The sequence below is a fragment of the Gymnoscopelus microlampas genome (assembly GCF_963454915.1).
Source record: "Gymnoscopelus microlampas genome assembly, chromosome: 7".
In the NCBI taxonomy this organism is placed as follows: domain Eukaryota; kingdom Metazoa; phylum Chordata; class Actinopteri; order Myctophiformes; family Myctophidae; genus Gymnoscopelus; species Gymnoscopelus microlampas.
Genome location: NC_139944.1, coordinates 16964360 through 16988232, shown reverse-complemented (window position 1 = coordinate 16988232; position 23873 = coordinate 16964360). Strand labels below are relative to the sequence as shown.

General features: G+C 42.6%; 1 protein-coding gene across 4 annotated transcripts in view; it reads right to left on the bottom strand.

The window, feature by feature from the left end:
• Window positions 1–23485, bottom strand: part of ptpra (protein tyrosine phosphatase receptor type A) — a 42734-nt gene extending 19249 nt beyond the window's left edge. For 3 of the 4 annotated variants that reach the window (XR_014601224.1, XM_084063523.1, XM_084063525.1), the window contains exons 1-10: window positions 23046–23485; window positions 7841–7887; window positions 7369–7447; window positions 5639–5946; window positions 5016–5175; window positions 4849–4866; window positions 1809–1908; window positions 936–1009; window positions 262–398; window positions 19–109 (exon numbers count right to left, since the gene is read on the bottom strand). Coding sequence is in view for 3 of the 4 variants with exons in the window: in XM_084063523.1 (XP_083919649.1) it covers window positions 19–109; window positions 262–398; window positions 936–1009; window positions 1809–1908; window positions 4849–4866; window positions 5016–5175; window positions 5639–5946; window positions 7369–7447; window positions 7841–7861 (988 nt within the window). In the remaining variant the exon portion in view is untranslated. The remainder of the gene's footprint in view (window positions 1–18; window positions 110–261; window positions 399–935; window positions 1010–1808; window positions 1909–4848; window positions 4867–5015; window positions 5176–5638; window positions 5947–7368; window positions 7448–7840; window positions 7888–23045) is intronic. The other variant, XM_084063524.1, reaches the window with a different exon arrangement.
• Between the last annotated feature and the right edge of the window lie 388 nt (window positions 23486–23873).

Sequence of the window (23873 nt, the reverse complement as noted above, 5' to 3'; positions counted from 1 at the left end):
GTGTGACTGGCCACTCACATGGGAGGATGTTCACATATCTGTTCTTCTCCTTGTTCTCCTCCTTGGAGGCTGCGTCACACGACGCCTGGATGGGGCACACTGGTAACGCCTGGACAGGACAGAACAATGCAAGGTACGCCGCGTCAGTCTCAATTTGATTTGGTTCAACTTGATTTGTTTACGTGACAAACTGTGACATTCCGTGACAAATGTAACTGGGGTGACCATGACTCTGTGTGTGTGTGTGTGTGTGTGTCATACGTTGAACTCCTCCCTGAAGAGCTTGTTGTCGTCGGCCATGCGACGGTTCATCTCCTCCTCCAGCTTGTCGACAGGAAGGGGCGGGTACTTCCTGTTTGTGCTGGGCGAGCGGGCCAATAGTGGCACGCTCTGGAGTTCTGAGGCCGGCGGGCAGGAAGGGAGGGAGAGGAGGGAAAAGAGAGGAGGGAAGGAATGGGAGGAGACAGATAGGTAGAGATAGAACCATGGGAAAGGAGAGAGAGAGAGAGAGAGTCACTAAAACACTAAAAATACATGTAACATAACTTCATCTAATCTATCAACTATATGTTAATGTAACTATCTTGACATCTTGTATGCCAAGACTCTAAAAGAGGATATAACATGATTGACCACCAGGTGGCAGTATAGCCCAACACTGCCTCCCAGCAAATGTAGCTTTCTCTGCTGGTTAGGTAATCATATTGAACAAAAGCCTTGGCCAACAGTCAGCCACTACTAACATGTTATCAGTTATAGGAGAGGCAGATCAATCCAATCTAATGTAAACCACACACAGTCCAGTAAAGTGATATGGGTGCACACTTATAGATATAACCTAGAATAAACAAAACGGGTGTGTAAGATGAGTAAGACATACCCCCTACATTCACACACACACACACACACACACACACACACACACACACCTTTACCTGTATCATCTGATCTGCCATTAGTCAGTCTGAAGGAATTCGAATGGCTTCCGGCTTGCTTGTACTTTTTAAACCTGTCGATCAGAAAGCAAAAACATAATGAATACATGTGCACTGGTTCTCAACGTCGGGTCCGGGGACCACCAGGGTGTCCAAATGGAGCGTTGCAGGTCTGTCACTCTCAGAGATAAATTGGATTTTACAGTGTTACAGACAGGGGGTCCGGGGAGATAACCCCATTGTATACTGAGTTACAGATCTGCCATAAGATTCCATTTGGACCCTTGGTGGACCAGATATTGGTCGGTCACACACACACACACACACACACACACACACACACACACACACACACACACACACACACACACACACACACACACACACACACACACACACACACACACACACACACACACACACACACACACACACACACACACACACACACACACTGCCATGGTAACAGCAGTATATTGGGTTCTAACCACTCAGCGTAAAGAACCTTTGCGGAGAAGAACCGAACGAATGCGCCGACGAAACCGAACAGCACCGCTGGTCTGGCAAACATCGCGAGAAAATATATCAGAAGGAGTAAAGGTAGAGCCCGCACACCAAACAATGTTAAAATATGTTTGAGAAGAATCTGACAGCGATCCGAAATGGATCTTCGTCAGATCCCTGGCCTGAAGATGGATAGATATCGGATCGAAACGTCAGATTCCTCCTCAAACTTTCAAGTTTTTTTTACCTCTCCTACGTTTAAGTATTTTTTAGTCCAGCACCCACAGTCGATGTGCGCATAGTTAGGTGTCCTTTAAAAGTTATCAGAAGTGCAATTTGAATGAATAAAAGGCAACCCTAGCCCCTGACCTGAGCATGTAGAGGATGATGATGATGAAGACGATGACGAGCAGTGAGGACAGGGCCACCATCACCGCGATGATAGGCATGTCGTCTGACGGGGTGTCTTCTTGTCGACGACACAAATGGAGGAAGATTAAAGAAAGACAGGTCAGTGTGCTCATTTTTAAAAAGTTTAACAATTAACCTCTTAAGCCCTGCGTACTTTGTTGTAGGAGGAATAACGAAAATAACAGATCTACAAGCTCACAACGCATTGTCACGCGGCATGAGCTAGCAGATATGTTATTTTCTATATTTTATTCATTCTGAATCTTTTTGAGCAATTTTGAAGGTGTTCGCCTAGAATGACACCCCCCAAAATATAGACGCCAGGTTGAATGTGGTTAAAAAACATTGAGTGTCAGGACTGTAAGACCCTTTTTCAGCTGATTTCGATGAATAAAATTGTCTAATACCAGTAAGACTCCCTAATCGGGAGATAAGCGACCGTAGGTCACATGTATACAGAAGAGGGCTGTAACGGCGATTGGTTCCTAGTCGTATGGCAGACCAAAAGCAAAGGTGTGCAGGCAAGAGCTGTTGGTGTGTGTGTGTGTGGTGTGGGAGAGAGAGTGTGTTTATAGGGGAAAGGAGGGATTGTTTGTGGGGGGCAAGCCCCCGAGTTACGGCATTTTATGTGAGCTGCAGTGGCAGGGGGTCCTCCACTGGGGGCGCCACCACTTTTGCATCCGTTCTGGAGCACCAGGAGTGGGTGGTCCCCGGGAATGCCCCGTGAGCAGCCCCGTTGGGGTGGTCATTTGGTAATTTGTCCACATGTGCTGATTTTTTACACTTGGGGGTCCCCGAGGCAGCTGGGGGTCCCTGGAGCTCCGGGGGTCCTTGGAGGGTGTAGTTTGGCAGGTAAGGAGTGTGTGTGCAAAATGTGGCATGGATCGGGGCAATGGGTGCGGAGATATGAGCAGGGCAAAAGTGTGACGTGTGTGACGGAGTGACGGAGTGACGGACGGACACCTGGAGCAGCTTTCTGTAGTAAGTGCGACCTACGGTCGCAACTATCTCAGCACCGCTGAAAAAGAGGGTCTCAGCCCTCAGTGGGTTTCCCGAGAATTAAATAAAGGTTGAAATGAAATGAAATAATTGTCGGGATGTTTTCTGAATGAATCCCAGTGTCTTCATTGAAAGCTTTGCCAACAGGTCCAAAGAGCCATGCAAAGTTCACAACACTTCTGAACGCACAGTCCCACTGAGACCATGTTAAGATGACCAAAAAGGTCATCTTAACGTGGTCATCAGGTGACCTCTACTCCTTCAACCAACACTCGCCTTCAACTTTCCTTTCCAGCGCTTCAGCCAAAGAGCAACATAAAGGCTGTCTTGTGTTAATATTTCATGGGCGAGCTGAAGAGAAAGGCCTGCACACAGATGGGAGATAGAGGAGGAGGGGGTGGACTTGTCCCTCACAGTGCGCAGATACATCACTGTTTAAATCTTAGGGTCAACCTTCTGTTTCCACAACTGGTTATACCCTAGCCATAAAACATTGCTCTGTACTTTTTGGGCTAATGTTAGTAGTGCAGTCAATGTCAATTATTCAGAGAATTAAAAACAGTTAAATACACCCATCTCTACGTCACAACGCATGTAGGCACAGTGTTTTTTATTTTGTCAGTAATACATATTATTCCTGATCTTGGACACTGTATTCTGACCCTGTTTTGGCACATAATAATGAATAAACAATCAAGGTACAGAGGCCGGTTTGATTTGGCATGCACTGCAAAATCTTGAGTGCCAATAGACTTCTGAGAGTGTAAAAATGTACCCTTATTCAAGATTTTTCCAGTGTAGGTTTAACATTATAAATTAGACATTGCATGGAGCCCAGTGATCTATTTTAGCCTAGGTGATGTGTGCGGCAAGTTAAAATGGCTAACCTATTTGTATACATCTCTGCTGTGTTCATGAGCTACTGATTACTTGCAATTCTATGGACATGCTGTTATGCTTCATGGTGTAGTTACCTCACATGACATGAGTTTCTTTAGATTAAAAAAAGACGATATTACTGATCGCAAGCCCATATCCAGCTGGCAACACCAATCGGGCAGTCATCAGAAATTCAATTGTTAATGACAGAAAACATGTTGTTTTCACTGGCACATTGATGAAATCAATGGTAAAGAAGGTGAAATCACACCGCACCACGGATCAATCAAATAATTTAAGCACAATTTAGCATTTTTGTTATATCGGCCATTTCCAAACAATGAATCATTTGACCACGTACTTCACATGTGCTTCCTTGGCAAAGCAGTTTGGAATGCTGCCCAGTTATGTTGCATTTTCATGCATCATTCCTGGAGACTTTGCAGTGTTCTCAGTCAGACAATGTGTACATTGAACAGTGCATCAGCACAACAGGCTGCGGGTATCATGTGAAATTGACGTGGCCACGACTGCTCTAATGCCATGTAGAACAGCTCAGAGCCAGCCACACAAGACCCATAGACACAGCCAGAGGGAAAAGATGGAACCATTACACAAGACCTATGTATAAAATGAACTGACAGATATTATATCATATTACATAACCGATATGCATGCATTCCCATTTGTTATGCTTTGTAAATTCCTAATATGTTGCCAACAAATTGCCAACATTTTGTTTTTTAAAAAATATCCACGATGAAGTATAAAATAGGGCCCAAGTGGTTAAAGAGGAGGTACAGTGAGTAAAAAAGAAAAAGAAACACGGACAATGATGAACAGCAACATTTCACACATCAGCTAAGACCAGTGGTTCTCAGGGTTCTTTGGGGGGGTTTCAAATGGACCGTTCTAGGTCTGTAACTCTGAGAGTGCACAAATGGAACCAAATGGACCCTTACGTGTCCATTTGGTTCCATTTTGTGCTCTCTCAGAGTTACGGGGGTCCTTGAAATCAAAACGTTTGAGAACGCTGGATTAGACTAGTAGCATACTTAATAGCACGTAGTTGAAAATCTGCCATGCATGAATGCACTCAAACTCAGATTTAAGGTCTTACCTGTGTCGTCGTCCTCATCTGTGAAAAACAAAAACAAAAGCTGTGACCAGCAGTAACCAGCAGAAACACACACACTCCAAAATGTTTGACAATTTTGAAAATAATTTGACGATAAAAAAGAGACAACAAACAAAACAAAAACCACGCGTGTCATTGCTCACACTCACCTGGTATGTGGTCTGGAGGGGGGGCCAGTGTGGTCTCTGTCCAGAAGTCGCGGTTTGGGTCTGGGGTCGGGGTGTCCTCGGGCTCCGTGGCGTCCGTTCCGTTCTCGCTCCCTCCGTCCGGGACCGCAGGCGTGGCGGGAGGAGGAGGGGGGCCAGCGGGCTGGGTGGTTGGCAAGGATAAGAATAGTTAACTGAAACTGACAAAATAACTCAAACTAGAATTGGAAAAAAACATTTTAGTAAACTGCAATAAAAAAAACTAGGCTTTACCAAAAAAACGATAACTAACTGAAACTTTATTGAGTGTTTATAAAACTAATACGCATAGAAAACATTTTCCTTTGTTTTAGTCTTTGTCAAAAATCTACAAGCTCACAATGGGTATATCTGCTATTTTTGCAATCTTTCTGAATTTGTTGAATCTTACCCCTGACTAATCCATATTGCAATAATAAAAAACGAAAAATAATAAAACTAAGCATTTTCAAAAAATAAAATAATAATAATAATAAACTAGCACGCCCACTTTAAAAACAAATCAAAACTAAACTGAAATTGAAAACAAAAAAAGTCGAAACTAAATAAAAATAAAAAACTAATGAAAAATGCTAAACTATACAAACCTGGGTGGTTGGCGGTGCATCCTTTGGGGCCTCGGTCGGGGTTGGCGGAGGAGGAGGCGGGAGGGGTGTCAGCTCCGGGGGGACGGTGGGTGCTGTGGTCGCCACGCCCCCATCACCCGCCGGGACCTTCACGGTCGTGGCGGCCGGCGTTGTGGCGGGTGCCACAGCAAGGGTTGTGGGCGGAGCCACGGGCGGAGCCGTGGCAGGCGCGGGCGGGGCTCGTTCTGTCGGCGGAGCAGCAGCCGTGGCGTTTTGAACGGCCGCCACAGGAGGAGGGTCCGTGGGTTTGGAGGTGACGATCGGGGGGCCTATAAGACGACAGGCATGTTGTCAGTTAAGTGGCAAGGATCCTCTTTATTAAGGGTTTTTGGTTACATGCCTGAAATAAGGTCTGTGATTAACACGGGCTAAAGGGATTTTCACATTTGTTCTACGACTACAGAAACAACAGGTGCATAGAAGAAGACCAATCTGGCCCCCAAAACATAAACTCCAGCACACTGTCCTCATTTTGCACTTGAATTTTTAAAGCTTTATGTGTCTAATACATAATAATAATAATAATAATAACAATAATAATAAAGACCTATTTGATCCCGTGGGGGAAATTCGGTTTTCAGCTTCACGGTTAACCCATCTAAAAGTGGTCAGACTTGATTGCATGGGGGGGGGGTGCAGTTACGGGTCAAGTGTCTTGCTCAGGGACACCTTGACAACAAATTGTCGTGGCCGGAAATCGTACCTTGCTTCCCAGGTGGGCTCTTTACCTACTCAGCTATGGCCGCCCCCGTTTGTCGGGGACATTACTCGTCATCACGCCCAACACACAAGCATTTGTTGGGGCGACGTGCAAGACATACGACCATGGTGTAGTTTGTTCATAGCGGAATGTTAGCTTTCTATTTCTGCTGATTAAATTTAAGCAAAATTCATTAAAGGGGTGTTCATTTGCGAAGATTATGCAAAACAACACTTATGTCAATATCATGAAATTGCTATTTGCCAGAGAGCTTCTTTTTGGCACTCAACAAAAATCAAATGCAAAAATATTTTTTACCTTTGTGGAGAGAAACAGGAAGGTGCTCCTGTCAGTTTACTGAATTCTCCTAATGTATGCAGTATTTCTTGTTCATACAGAAATACGACATCTCTGTACCACTCTATACCTTAAGATAGTGGTTCTCAAAGTGGTGTTCAGCTACCCTCAGGGTTCCTAAATGAACCTCAACAGGTCTGTAACTCTGAGTGCATACAAATGTTTATGTAGTACGGTATATGCTCAGAGTTATGGGTTTGAAATCTAAACGTTTGTGAACCACTGCCTCAGGAAGGCAAATACTAATCTCACAACTGAACATCTTTGTCAGGCCAAGACCCAATTGATATGTGAAACAGCGTGAAAGGAGTCCTCCACACTAGCACTGTGTTTCCTAAACAATTATCACAATATAGAATCATGATGTTTAGGTATTGTCATTCTAAACCTGCAGTATGTTCGTGCTGTTCTACAAACAGCCAAACGGTTGAAGAAATTGCAAATTGAGGCTTTAACGCTTTGCTTTTATGAGATATCCAAGACCATTAGGGTTTTATGGAAGATGCTTCTGATTATTGCTAGTTTGACCCATTCTAATACCCTTTCATTTGATCAAAATGACTGAAATCAGTCGTGGCGACTGAGAAGTGTGTAGGCGGACAGCTTTGTTCTTCTTAGCAGACATGGTTCATACCTGTGGTAGGAGGATCCTGGGCTGAAGCCCCGAGGGCCAGACTGAGCACCAGGAGCAGGGGATGTACACCCATTCTGCCCTGAAGGGAGGACATGTGGGCTATTATTAGACAAAAGACATGAAGACAATGCCCAATCTCAATGACATTAATACAATATATTAATACAATTATATATTTTTTTACTCTACCTATCTACAAGATCACAACGTGTCATGATTCATGATGCATTGTGAATGTGTAGATATACTATTTCTGCTTTATTATTTGCACCTCTAACGACATGCAAAAAATAGGGACGCCAGATTGAAAGTTGTTAAATCTCTAATCCTAATCCTACACAATCAATTTAAGTATCTTATTTTCAAATCAAAATAAGTAAGAAAAGGGTAATGGCACAGTTGAGTGTGTGTTTGATTTGATTTGATCTTTATTTATTTTCAACAAATAATTGTAAAGTCTCTTTACTCTTACCTTGACAATCGAAGTTGGCATCAGTCACTCATTCGCACAGCGTAGTCCTGTGGACAGCCAGAACAGGAAAGCATTTAGCATTGGCAATGCCATTTGTCTTTGGATTAACAGTTTAACAGCCAATGTATTCCCTTCATTCATTCATCCTTCAACTTGCTTTTTATAAACAGTCCTCCTCTGCCAAGACATTTATGATCACATTATCATAACAACTAACAATAACGCTGGATTCCTACTGAATCTGCAAAGTAACACCCACGATTTCACCGCACTATGGCATTCAGTATCCATATGAATAATAACAAGCCTTATTATTCTAGGGAAGAGTCAAGACAAACGAAAGCAGCCTGTGCAGGAATCTATAGCCTATGCAGATGCATGGGAAGGCTGGTGGTGTGGAGAGAGTAAGATAGGAACTGTGGAAGAACAACAAGCCCAATTCCCAGCATTCTCTCTATAAAGATGTACTTACTCAACACAGATTATTTTCTGGACTACTCAAAGGGTAAACGACAGCGATCCAGATTGGAAACAACATGTTATTCCTATTTCAGATTTAAGAGAGACAGATTAGTCTGTGCTAATGACCATTCAACACCGTCTACACCCGAGCATCAACAAGGGCTAACAAAATTAGTGTCACATTTAAATTCCTAAAGTGAGTGGCATGGATGTGATTCAGCGCTTAGTCCTCTCCTCCTCGCCAGCTGGGACGAGGGAGCGCAGGCCAAAGACTAGAAAGGAGGAGAAGAGGACAAAAGAGGGGAGGTGGTCTGTGTGTAAAGCCCCGATTCATACTCTGTCGCTAGGCCGGTCACAATTATTACATAATTGCCTAATCACAACTATTGGAGATAATCTCAATTATTTTTGCATAATCATCGTTTCCATGTTGAAAATTTGTCATATATTTTCAAACGTTTTTAAAAATAGTGGAAATGGCAGATCTGCAAGCTCATAACGTGTCGCGATGTGGCGCGTTGTGAGCTTGTAGATTAGCTATTCCCATTATTAATGTTTTCTTGAAAGTATAAAGGTTATTAAATATGTCAACTAATTTCTTTGTATATATAGGTTATTTGTAATATCCGCCCTGTGCAACATTAAAGTCTAAAAACCAAACAGAAATGGCATTTTTATTATGTTCCCAGTGTTCAACGACAAAAACACAATTAAATCGTTAATCGCAATTATTTGTGTGACAATTAGTCGTGTGAAATTTCATTATCCTGACAGCGTGATTTCATTTGTCGGACGTCAAAAATAGCTGAACGTTGCAAGTGTGTAGGTCGGATATTTTTGGTGTGCGACACCATCACGCGACGCAGCATAAATTAGGCGTCAGGCTGACTGTCGGTCTTTGGTGTAATGTAATCCCAGAAGCCCCGGGGCGGCCGTCTCAGTGACCGAGCTGTGATAATTCCTGGGCCTAATCCCATGGTCTTGACCCAGGCATAATCCAGCCCGTCTGGCTCTGCTCAGGGAGACGCTATACAGCAGCACTTGGGACACACAGTCAGCCTCTGATGCTTAGCATCTGGGGTTATTACATCAGAGAACCATGGGCATCCTGGCTGGCTGCTGAAAACAACAACAGTGCCAGTTCCCCATCCTCCTGGCATACATACATCTCTACTGAACAGCACTTGTTGTCCAGTCTGGTTTATACCCAAGACAAACAGTAGAAGAGCAAGACGGCCTAACTGGCTTTTACATTTCGTATCTGCGTGACGTTAGCCTGACACTCAGCCTGAATTTTCATTTTGTTTCACTCCATTATTCAGTCTGAAAGCACTCTCAGTGCAGCCGTTTTCTGAGATGGGGGCGTGGCCAAAGTGGGACTCTTTGGGGATTGGTTCATACTAGATTATCCCCATCCTGATTGGGCCGGGCCGCCGGTTAGATTTTCAACCGAGAAAACCCCGCCTTTCTACAGCGTCACCAGACCCTGAATGCGAGGCTAGCGATTCAGGCGCCGGAGCCAGGCTAGCGTGACGTAGGTGGTCACCCCTTTAGGAGACCAGAAGTAGGTTGGAGTCTATTAATTCCAATGTGGAGACGTGAATGTGTGAGGAAGGTAGTGCACACATACGTGGCATAGGGCCTAGGTGAAAGACAAGCAATTCTGAAAAAGCTCAGCTGTATTTTATTGCATCGTCAACGTTTCGATCAATCAGATCTTCATCAGGACATATAGAAGTGAACACAGCTTCTGAACGATTCTTTAGCCCCATGGTCACTGAACTAATTATCGGACCCATTCTTCACAAGCCACACATGTTCCGAACATTCTGACGCTAAAATAGCTTTTTTTTCAGAGAGACAAATCAGCAAAAAAATAATCAACTTTGTTATCAACATCTCAGCATCTCTCGCGAGATCTAAAACCAGTAAACATGGGACCTTCATGAGATCAGACGGCGTCCACTTGGGAGACCATTTGTGTACCATTTCTTGCCTAGTGGCAGAGCGTGGGTTGCGCTATCTTCTCAAAGCAAGCATCTTTGTTTATACCACACTGCTATTTGGCTTTGATTTACAGCCTAAAAAGGGGCACACCTATTAACCTACAAAGCCAATGCTTGCTTCTTACTATCTTACAGCTATCATCTATCCCAACCTAACCATTAATCTCTCCGGGAAACGACATAATGCCAGCCCAGTAACCAAGAAATAATTCCTTCATAATAGACCTGCACTGTCTGTTGTGTTCTCTGGGATTACTGACTGGCTTTGACCCTGGCACACTTATAGGATGTACTGATGACAGACTTAATATACTACTACATTCATTCATTGTTGATAGACTGTACGTTCTATTCATTCACATATTCACTGTTGATAGACTGTACATATCTTATCCAGTCAGACACTCACTGTTGAAGGCTGTTGACACTACATAACACTGTTGATAGACTGACTTGGTACATACATACTGTATATCCATTCATATATTCACTGGTGATGGATGTATCATTCATATATTCATTGGTGATAGAACAATTTATCATTCAGACTTATATTTATTTATTGATAGACTATACATTAACGGTTAACCCATGCATTCAGAGCATCAGTGCCGGTGTCTTAATGTCAGAACCTAAGACAAAATCTTTTATTTGATCTTTATCGTCTCTCAGCTCTCTTGTCTCTCACCTGCTCCAGTGTTTCATGTTTACTACTGTTGCTCCTATGACACCTGAATCCCCCCCACCGGGGATCAATAAAGTTTTATCTAATTATCATCTTATTATAACATGAATGGATTCGAGGACATGACAGGACAAATGAAGAAGCTATGAACAGAACAAAGTGAAAACCGTCTTTTTTGCCAGCATAGCAAAACTGACTTCTATCAACACAATGGCAATTTTGGGAAGATTTCAGTGTTTTTTTTTCTTCAGTTATTTTAAGCCGCCAATGAGGGCAGGACACACATCTGGGCTCTATAGTCTATATATAGAGGTGTTTCTAAATTAGACAGGGTGGCCTTGCATATCATAAGTGTCTTTGCTTCATAGCGGACTAATTACACATGATTACGGCTGCACTGACGTCAAGAGAGAAAGACAGGGGAATGGCTTATATAATAATCCACATCCTCACTTGCTCAACGCTGGCATGAATGAATGAAAAGGGTTAAAGGGGTATTTCACTTTAAAACACTTCTGCTCAGGCTTTTGTGTGCACCCCAGTCCGTTTTTAAAGGTGCTTGATTCAATATTAATTTAATCAGACACGTCCCCTTCCTATATACTGTAAACACATTGTAACTTCAAACCATGATAGACTCATTGAAATCACGCGTCCTTGGTTCTGGTGACTGATATTGTCCTTCTAAAGCGTGAGGGGTTAGGTTTTTTAATGAAATACATAAAAAATATATATAAATGAAAAAGTACTTGAAGAAACATCCCCCCTCAAGCATTAGAAGGACAATATCAGTCACCAGAGTAGACATTAAAATGACCCCAAGGGGTTTTAAAGTGAAATGCTGCTTGATTCAATATTATGGCAAAAGTGTTAGTGTTAACTTCACCTAAACATCTGATACCTGAATGATATCAAGGAATGACAACAGCGTACCTTGTATGTCCAAGATAGAATGGGTTACTTTCTCTCCCTGTGGAGTGGATTTAGACATCACACACCATAAAATTCTAAATGTTAGTTTAACTCTGGGAGTGTACAAATGGAACCAAATGGTCAAGATTTTATAGTGCAGGGAAGTCATAAAACAGAGAGTGCACATCGCTTCCTTCCCCTACTGTCTGGCCCCGTAGACAAAAAGAAATAACTCTAGCCGTTCCAAATATGACAAGGCGACCATTGACCTCTCCATGATATGCCAGTGCCACGCCTCCCATTTAGTCTTCATTCAAATCAATGACTCAGTTTTAACATTATATTAGCGCTCACTCATGGGTAGAATTAGCTTGAACTGGTATGATTGAATACCTGGCTGTCTCGACATGAAGAGACAGGGTGGTGGGTTTTGCACACACACAGAAAAATAAGGTGCCAACTAGTTCTATAGAACTAGTTGGCACCTAGGTAGTGAGGAAGGATGTGGTTGCCACAAGGTGGAATGCCCACTTCAACCTAGTGGCAGCCACATCCTCCCTCCCTACCTACAAGAGAAGCCAGTTACATAAATTGAATACACTAGATGGTAGGCAACCATAATTATTGTCAAGTATGGACCTTCGAAATCTCTTATCTTTACTATTTTCACATGGCTATATAGTAGTATCATGTCTTTGCTTTGTCCAAATCGTTTTCTTTTGTTTTTGTCTCTTCTGCCAGTCTGTAATTTTATTTTTCTTTATCTTAATTGGGATGCTAGGGTTGCTAAAGGTGCCTCAAAATGGTTCTTTGATGGAACTTTGACCATATGAGGAACATGAAGAAACATTCACTAAATGAAATGGTTCTTTAGTAGGTGATGGTTCTTCGTGGAACCATATAGCCTTTGTTTTTGTTTTTTTTTGGGGGGGGGGGGGGTTTATACCTTTAATGATAGGACAGTAGACTGACAGGAAATGGTGAGAGAGATGGAGAGTGACACGCAGCAAAGGTCGCCGGGATCGGGACTCGAACCCGCGACACGCTGTCAGACTGGCATTGCAGCCTACGGTGCCTGGACCGCCACGCCGCGGCCCAGACCAGAACCACATAGCCTTTTAAAGAACCATTTAAGAACCATTATTTTCCTGTGTGCACGGTAGTGAAAACTGAGCCGTTTCCTTGCCGACGGTTTCACATCACCACCTCTGAGGTTTTTCTAACGACATGACGCATCGTTGTTGACGTGCCGCCCGCCCGCCCAGGGAGGCTCTGTGTGACACACTGTCCCTGTGTTGATACGAGTAGGGCTGTCACCATCAGGATATTTTACTTGACCATTACACAAATAATTGCGATTGACCATTTAATTGTGTTTTTGGCATTGAACATTGGAACATAAAGAAACATTTGGTTTCTATTTTTCAATTTGGCTTTTAGGCTTCGCAAACAAAAGGTTGCACAGGGCAGATATGACAAATGACTGAAATATACTGTACAAAGAAAGGACGTTTTATAACGTTATACTTTAAAAACAAATGAAAAATTGTGGATATAGCCAATCTTCGAGCTTGTAGATCAGCTATATTCCACGATTATGTAATCATTGTGACAGGCCTAGGAGGCACACTTGCCAATTGTTTCCTAACAGTTTGCTTACGGATGCTGTGTGAATCGAAGAGCTTTATCTATAGGCTTGTGGTCTAAATGCACAAGTCCCCAAGAGACCCAACTTAATGTGTTCAGACCTCCTAAAAAGCACCCGACCTCCAGGGTGTGTGTGTGTGTGTGTGTGTGTGTGTGTGTGTGTGTGTGTGTGTGTGTGTGTGTACGCCTGTGTGTACGTCTTGCCAACAAACATAGCTACATGGCGATAGAGGTCATTATTAATTCAACAGACACGGGGCAAGTGCTTCTACTTTTGCCACTTTTAAGTTCAGCCCTCCATCAGTGCACACTATTAAAAAGCTGTTGCCGGGCTGGCTTGGCATAATTCACACCCAAATGATGCATGCATGCATGAGTCACCATGAGGAAATGGGACCTAAATAATCACAGGCTTAATTGGTATGGGCTGATACACGACCATGACTGTGTGGTAAATTTGTCTAAACCACTTAACATCTATTTGCTATTGATGACGGGGCGGGAAAGAGACGACAACATGACATATTCAGCTACTACTACTAATAATAGGCTAATAATAATGTCTATGCATCATTTGGTTCCGTCAAAGGGCTTATAAGGGAAAATCAATACTCAGCCATTACCTGGCTGCTTGTGCCGTTATTGATTTGATCTCATGTCACATAGAAGTATTATGCCAATCTACCTTTTTTCATTGTTCTCTCTAGTCCAGCCTGCTAAGCAGCTGTGTTATGGTCTAGCCTACACTACAGTACAGTACAGATCATCCCAACATTTTAATACCCCCCCCCCCCCCCCACCCCCAGGGAGGAAACCAGTGAATGAATAGGCCTATCTTTCACTTTCATAATATGCTTAAAATGCAACGTCACGCTCTCCTGACTCGGGCGTGTGCTGTGTCCCCATGTGAGGATCTTGGAAGATGACTTAATCTGCACATCCACTACCTCGGTCAGGTCAGTGTCATGCTGAAAATAGCCGATCTAAAAGCTCACGACGTGTCACATCGTGACGCGTTGTGAGCTTGTAGTTTGGCTATTTTCGCCACTTGACACTGTTGTATGACTAAGAATAAATCAGGCTGCAAAGGGTAAATCTTCCAGAGCACTGCACTCTGCACTTTTGTCCCTAAAATAGGATGAACATCACAATGCTCCATGATTATACATAATACAACATTTTTAAACAGAAAATATGGGGCAACCTGATAGGCGCATACATGCCACAAGTCCACGATTTGATTCCTGGCCGGCGGGACCATTTGCTTCATGTCACTCCCCAACTCTATCTCTATGTTTACAATCACCACCGTAACTACGAAATAATAAAGGCTCAGAAAAGCTCAAAAGATATCTAAGTAAAATTTTGTTATAATAATAATAATAATCATATAGGCCTACTGTGAAACATTTCTTATGGTGAAAACTCAAATTTCTCAATGGCAGAATACTTCCAAGAGAAAGCTTAATTTCTCTGTGTTGACTGCATCAGATTTCAATAGCTCCTTGGCTTGACATGACTATGGGCTAAAAATGGCAGCCTGTAAGGAACACATACAGGAAGGATGTGTGGTCTCATGTGTGGAGGAGCTACTAACTTTTCATTTGACTGTTCACTGCTCTGATGGATGTTTAAAAGGTTCCAAAATGACTCCCATGTTACGTTAGTAGTAAATCAAAATCAAATTTCAGATATCGATATTGAGACCACTGACCATAATATCGTATTGTATCCATATCCCATAATGACAATAATAAATCAAATGTTTTTACATTAAAAGAATTAGTAAAAATATAGATTGGCTATTTATAAGGCGATTAAAACCAGGAAAAGACAACACTAAGGCCATATCACAATATTCAAAATCCCAGACGATATCTAATCACGATATCGAATCAATATATAGCCCAGCCCTACTATGCAGCTTCATCCAATTAAAGACACACATTAAACTCCAACCAAAAGCTAAGACCAGTCCAGGACATTAAACACTACACTGCAGTGACAGGTGTGATTTTTTTTTAAATAACACCAGTGACAGCAGACTGAAATGAGGAGTTTGCTTCAGTGTGAAAGTCATGACAGTCACCTGACACACTTTTCCCAGACTTTACCAAAAACTCAAATTGCGTTCCCAGACAGGATGTTTGTTTCAATTTCTATTACATTACGGCAACAATAACCCTGTTAGTATTGGATATCACGGCGAAAATATGATCAACGATTATTAATAGATTTTATTAAATTATCGATTATTTTTTATAATCTATTAAATCGATTAGTTTGATTAACTGTTGCACGCCTAGGCTGTTCCCTTACTTATTACTCATGTGGTCAAATAAACACCTCTAGGAAGATTATAAAGGAAGTACACTCCAGTCACATAGTCATGTCAACCAAGGCCTGTCTATGTCATTCACCCGACCGTGACCTTCTTCCGATACTGATATACAATTATATTTGTATGGGAAATCATCCAGTAAGTGTTCATGTATTTCAGAAATCTGACTCAGAAATTGTGGTACGTGTTAATTTACAAACCAAAATTGTTCACAAGATTACAAAAGAATCCTTTGATATGATTACAATGATAGACAATGAATCAATCATAAATATCGATACATTGCCCAGCCCTAACTGGTGGCTGGCTTTCTATTATACCAGGTATAAATAGAGCTTAATTAGACAATTATTAGTGAATTCAATTTATGTCATGGTAGGACATAAAACCAGCAGTAACAGGGGTCCCACTCCCATCCATGGACTGAGGTCTCTAAATTGGATTGTGCATTTAAGCTCCAACACTGTGATTAATATACATTCATTCCTTATTAATAAACATATTTTTTTCCCGGACATTAATTAAGAGCAGTTATAGTCAAGGACACACTGGATCCAACTCCAGCCTAATGAAGCCAAGAGTAGTAAAGTTAGAGGCGAGGACGCATTTGTTACACTGAAGCCAGCTACACATTTCAATTTGCTATAACCGTGGTAGCCTTTGGCTATGGGGTAAATACTTGTAGACTACAATGAAAAACAATAGTTTTAGGCTACAATTGTCGCAAGGAATTTCCCTCCTTGGGACAACAAAGGCAGTAGGCACTGAAATAGCTTTTAGCCAGGTCTATGCACAGAATTTTAGCTGCTTGAACATTTATCTGGACTGTAGGTCATCTTCAATTCTGATCACATAAGCCCCATTTCAAACGTTGCGTTGTGAGCTTGTAGATCTGCTATCTTCGCTATTTTTTTAAACAAAAAGGTTCAAAGTGTTTAAGGAAATTCATTTTCAGACTAGTCACTTCACTACCTTGCAATTTACACCGGTTTCACCGGCAACATAGATACACAGCCCAAAGGCCTTCCTGACATGATGATGTCAGCTGTGATGGGTGGGGAGATTTCACCGATTCATACAGTGAGAAACTTCCCCCGGCTTTCTCCAGGGCTCACTGCCCCGCCAAGTCATTGCAGGGCCAGATAATGGTTGTCTGTCTGATTCCATTCATGGCATATTAATACAGTTTCTGTGTCTTGGGTGGGGGTCCGGGGCAGACAGGAATACTGTGTGAATGCCTCTCTTCATGGGAGGCTGAAGTAGGGCCTAACCCAGGGCTGCCAGGGCTCTTGCTCTGTAACAGACCACAGATTATACGTCCCCAATGCCACATACAACAGCCACAATCCTCTGGACTTCCCTTTCTGAGGGCTCCTGCTTCTCCGCTGGTGTGGTTTGTGTTCCTGTTGGCCTCGCTCACAGGCTGGTAAGTTGATGAAAAGACGGGGCTGAGCAACAGGATTTTGCACTGTGGCTAGTGCAGGCGAGGGTGACCTGACCGCCGCCGTGTCTGTTATTAAGCCTCACATTGATGACTTGGTTCTGTCCGGCTTTGAGGAGCGAGAATGGGAAGTTGTGAGTCAGTGAGGCTCTCTGCCTCTTTGACTGCTTTGTTGTGGGATTTCTCACAGGGTATGCCAAGGGCCTCTCCGCTCTTCCCACATTAGACACAGAGAGGATGTGGAGGCGCTGGCCATGGCCTCCCCACAGAAGCCACAGTGACCCCGGAGCGTGGCATGAGGACACATGGCGGGCCAAAAGGCCACCAACCCTGATTCAACCTAATCTTTTGTCAATGGACGTCTCGTAGTGAAACCTGCTACTTAGTAAAGCCTGCTGCCTGCATGTGGACCATATTCACACAGCAGCCCTTTTGCTCTTATGTTTGAGGACTCACCCCCATTTAACTAATATGCCACAACTGAATGGGCACACTCTCACAATCTCCATCACAGAATTCTAGGTCCAGGACGGGGACAAGAACCGGCTTTGCAGGCAATTATTTTAGTTATTATGTTGTACTCTCACACAAAACTGATATGTCTTATTAACCGTCTTTATTGAATAGAAATGTTTAGATTTTCTGTTTTGGTTTTAGGTATTCTACAATATGTAAAATGTATATATCTACAGGTCTACTCAACCAATTCCTCTTAGGGGACAAGAAACATACTGAACTGAACTCTCTGAGTTAAATGAACACTTTTGGTTCGGGTTAGAGTTATGAATGGATAGATTAATAGTGAGGATTTTACTGTGTACTGCCACATTTTTTTTCTTTTGAGTGACTTAGGATGCAAACAGAGGTATCTGAGGTGGGCATCCCACTGCCCCCATCCCCTCTGCTTCCTCTGAAAGATAAGGTCCATCCAAGATGAGGAGACAAGCATCTGAGACTGAACCGGACTGCACTGCGATAACTGCACTTCCTCCTCCAGAGACTCTAGTCTCTTCCTCGTCCTTTCTTAGGTGGGGCAGGCAAATGCTACAAGAGGCCTCGAGACATTTGTCACCATGCCACTTTATGACAACGCAGCCAAGTGGGCCATGTCAGAGCAAGGACCAGAACGGCCAAGGGCTGCTTTAAATATTTATAAAAGTGGTTCTCAACTGGTTTTGCATCAGGAACCAAATGTGTGCATGTGTATGAGAGGTATGGGTTATTCTGTTGCCATGAAATCTGTTTCTTGGGGAGCCGATTTCACAGCGGTCACATAAAATACCTCCTTAAAATTACACTTCTCTTGGCATGCTTCCTGATGAGTAATGTCAGGGTCCTGAAATCTGACGCTCTTTGTTTGCATCATTCGTAACAGCCAAAGTAGGCCTTGAAATAACATGATTTAAATAAGAACAGAAACCACACTGGGCTGGAGAGACAGGATCACTTTAGCAATAAACACTCTTGTGTTTAATGCGGCTCAAATACAACATAACAAGCACAATGATAGAAATGAGAAAACACAAGGAAAGTGGGCGGCCTGTTGACAAATCATCTCTATTGACTAAAATGTTAATGATCAAATAATTTACCCGTTTTTTGTTGCCATTTTGGACAAAGGGATGCAAATGAGTAAAAGAGCCCTGTTGAGTTCACACCAGGTCTACGGTAGAACTGTCAGAATCAGTGACACTGCGATCCAGTTTTAACATGTCACGTGTCACTCCGAAATGTGTCCTTCACATCCCACAGCTGTCTATCAGCCAGGGTTGCCTGCTTATGCAAGACATTTCATTTCTGCAGTTTGAGACATTACACTCATCTTAAACTTATTGTAGCCTACACAGTAAAATCCTCAGTGTTAAGCTAACCCAGAGAGTGTACAAATACAACCATTTTTGTCGGGAGTATTAAGACCAACAAAAATGCTGGATCCCTGGTCGCTCAAACTACATCATTTTACATAATCCCCTAAATAGCGCTGTGTTCATCTCAACAGCCATGGAATTACAGCACTCTTCCAATGTAAAATATTTAGGTCTACAGGTGGAAACTAAAATATACGTCCTGTCACACCCAGAGTGCCAGCTCATATTATTGCTCCTATTGTTGTGATAGCAGCATGCAGAAATGTCCAAACACATAGAGAGTTACAAACATTCACCCATCAACGCATCAGACAAGTTACATAGTTGTTTAGTCGAGAAACGAGGCCAATCATCAAACGTGTGCTGTGAGAATCACTTTCCCTCTCTTCTCTACACTGCTAAATCCTTTCTACTATCCCAAGACAGAAATAGCCTCTTGTTCTGAAAGACACGCTTGAGAGGATGACGATTCGGTCCAAGTGAACAGAGCTATACGGCTCCGTCTTTCCCTCTGACGTGATAATATATGAGCCATATTTTTTCGTGCAATCCAGCCCTTTCGTAAGGTGCGGTATAGGTTGCTCAGAAATGATTCCCAGAGTGGGCTGAACCGTCACAGCAAGCAGACATGGTTTGACAGCTTTTAAGGAGGGGCAGTTACATGCCCAGGCTTGACAACTGACAAGTGGGGGTCAAGGTGTACTGGGCCAGCTGGCATGCAGCCAGAGGTTGGTCCACATCTCCACAGGTTTAGAACATAATACTAGAGTGGCAGAAGGCTGCTTCAGCTTTGCACTTGGCTGGTCCTGACATGAGCTCAGTGAAGAGGAAAGTGTATTCTGGAAAGGCTGGGCGATAAGGACAAAAGCAAATATTACGATTATCTTTTTTTTTTTACCAAAAACCTCAACGCCTATACAGTGACAATATTTTCGGCGGTTAAACGTTTTCATATGTAACAAAACAGCTATTTTTTAATATTTTTTTAAAGTATAAAATAGGGCTTAAGAATATCCAAAATCCCAGACAATAGCTAGTCTCATGTCCAAAACTGTTACTTTTCAGGATTCAAATTAAAAAATAGCAGTTGCAGATCTACATAACGCGTTTCGAGCTTGTATATCTGATACTTTTGATACTTTCGTTTGACCCTCTAGTATGATCAAGTAGGGCATTCATTTACAATAAAACACAAAAAGTTAAAACATGGAGATACAAGGTTTCTGCCCCGACAGCAACAATATAATATTGATATAATGCCCAGCCCTGTGTGGAATGGCATGTTGTTGGAGGCATGCAGCAGCTCAGGGAAACAGTACAACACATAATGAGCAGCTCCACACACAGACATAATATGATATGACATGTCGTTGCCTTCGGGTGGAAACCTTGTATGACCAATACCGTTCCTTTTCCTTATCGTTTTACGATCTTTTTATTTTTAAATAGTGAAAATAGATCGACCTAAGAGCTCACAACTGCTCTTGTACACTCTTGCGACGTATGGCATTAATTTACGGAAAGAAAGAAAAAGAAAACATAATGAGTTGAAATATGGAGATTCTGCCTGACAGCGACGATGTTCTGTTATGCTGCTTCACTGTGGAAGATGATGACGATGATGATGACGACGACGATGATGATCTGCCACAAGCTGTCAGTTCAGAGCTCTTATCATTACCACAACATTACTCATAAGTGCAAGCGCTTAATTATTGTTCACCAAATTCATCCTTGGTGGTGTGTGTGGACCAATTTGTGAATGGCAGGAAGAGGAGGATATTATCAATTTCATCATCATTTGATATGGCAAGCAAGCCTCCTTCCTTGTACCTCCAGAAACACCCTGGTTCTTATCTTGATTTCTATTATTTTTGTATTAATAAAGGTTTTTGTATTAACAAAGCAAGGTATCAAGTTTCCATATCAAGTCTGCCTGAAAGCAAACCCTAATCACCAAAAGGCCTCAACTCAGCCCCCATCACAACATGTGAATAGTCTGCTTGATTACATTGGCCATTCAGTAAAAGGCAGGGCGCAGAAAGGAGAAGAAAAGAAGAAAGAAACAACTTTGGGAGAGGATGTAAAAAAAAGATGATGCATTATAGCTCACAGATTTGTGGTAGGCTATTAATACACTTTGAAATCCGGTGTTAATGTATCAATGTGTAACTCAGAGTGTGTACAAAATGTAACCAAATGTGGTTAGGTGTGCACACACTCTAAGTCAGGGCCTGGGGTCTTCAACAGGGGGTCCGGGACCCCTAGGGGGTCCTCAGATGTACTTACAGGGAGGCCGCCAAAACTTTGTGTGATAGGATTTTTATTTTACATTAACCACTTGAACCCAAGCATCCCTATTCTGAGGGTTAACATTAGCCAAAAATAGCAGATCTACAAGCTCACACCACCTCGCGCTGCGAGGCGTCGTGAGCTTGTAGATCTGCTATTTTTGGCCAAGAGGTTTGGTGCAGAGGGAAAAAAGAGCAGACCAAGTACAGAGTCAAAGGTTAAGTTTAGTACTATTGAGGGTTTAAGTGGTTAAATGTCTGGAAATGCACATGAACATGAATCCAACATAATAGAAAAGTCAGACAAGTCTATGAGGCTATCTATGAAATCAATGAGAAAGAAAAACACAGTTTTATACAATATGTAGTGGGGTCTCTGCTTCATCTCTCTCTCTCAGCTAAGGGGGTCCTTGGCCTGAAAAACGTTGATGACCCCTGCTCTAAGTTACCCCCCTCCACCCCCTCCTTCTAAACATGTAATAACAAAGTGATGATCAATAAAGTAGACTTTCTAGTAATAACAAGGCGGACCTCCCTTTGTGTTCAATCCATTATTGCAGCAATACATGTGTGTCGTTCTGGGACAAAACGTGCTGCTTGCTTCAATCTCTTGTATAGTAGTTAATAATAATAATAATAATAATAATAAATAAACAAACGCTGTCTTGTCTGTCCCACTGTCCCAGTGGTGTAAAGTAACTAAGTACATTTACTCGAGTACTGTACTTAAGTATAATATTGAGGTACTTTTACTTTACTGGAGTATTTCACATTTTCAGTACATCTCGGAGGCAAATATTGTAGTTTTATTCCACTAGAATTATTTGAAAACATTAGTTACTAGTTAGGCTACTTAGTAGATTTAGATTATTTTTACAAAACATACATTAACCACTTCAGCCTTATGTACATTTCAGCCATTTGAAAACTTGTGAAATGGGACATTCTGCAGAGTAATTTCCACTTTTGGTACTTTAAGAACATTTTGATACCAATACCTTTGTACTTTTACTCAAGTACATTTTGAAATCCGGACTTTTACTTGTAACAGAGTATTTCTACATTGCAGTATTGATACTTTTACTTAAATAAAACAATTTGAGTACTTTTTCCACCACTGCACTCTCCCCACCGAGCCCCCCCAAAAAATGTTCCCTCCCTGCCTCCAAGGTACTTCTTCTGAAATGTCCATGTAGCCAGCCTACTTACAAACATCACAGTCACAGTCACACACACACACACACACACGATCACAAGAAGATTCACAACGCGATCTAACGTGGGGGGATCGAACCCTAGGCTAGCTCGGATCTCTTTGCACTGAATCACTGCAGTGGAAGTGAAACATAGCCCCCCCCCACACACACACACACACACACACACACACACACACACACACACACACACACACACACACACACAGCTGTATGTTACAGCAGAGCAAAATGTGTTACAACGTTACATCAAGAACAGAAAAAAGGAAACATTGCAATAAGTGATGATCGGGGAGGGGGGCTGCTTGAATAGCTTGCGCAACAAAAACAAAACTTACCGCAACTCCGTGTGTGTGTGTGTATGTATCGCCCCCAGGAAGGAAGGAAATCCCCACAGTTTAGAGTAGAAACTTGGGTGCGATTGTTCGTTTTACCCCCCCACAAGATCCCTGGATCGGATCTTCTCCTCCCGGCTGGCTGATAGGAGTGATCTGCTTGCTGGGACACACACACAACCAGCAGACGGGAGGCAACAGTTCTTCCGTTAGGGCCCCTTAAAAGGTCCCCCACAAAAAAGGGTCTTCTGTTCCCAAGGGTCTTTTTTTTTATCCAACGAGCTGTTTTTAGATCCTTCCGTCTCCCAACAGATTTCACAAGGAGACGTTAAATCCCTTCCCACCACGGGTTTGATGATTCTAACCTACTACCGCTGTATATCCGGGCGCGTCGGCCGACTGTTCTAGTCCGCCATGTTGTGTGATGTGTGTGTATGTGTGTATGTGTGTGTCTGCATTGGGAAGAATGGGAGGCAGAAAGCAGCACATTCTTCCCAGGCAGGCCAGGCCCCTCCGCCACCCCTTTCTGCTGCCTCAACTGCGGGCCGCAGCGACATCTACTGGCCGTGACGTGAAGTTTCAGCCCTGGAGCAGTCAGTGGTGGTTCTCAAACTTCTTCATTTCAAGGACCCCAGTCTGCATTAGGCCAGTGGTTCTGTGGGGTCAGAACCCCATCAGATTTTTTTTTTTTTGGGGGGGGTCCCCAGAAGGCATTGAAGTGATCATTTAAGTACTTTTAAGACCATTTAATGCCTCAAAAAAGAAAGAAAGAAAAAAAAATACCATTACTGCACCAAATGTAGTAATCAACAAACTACAATAAAAACTGGT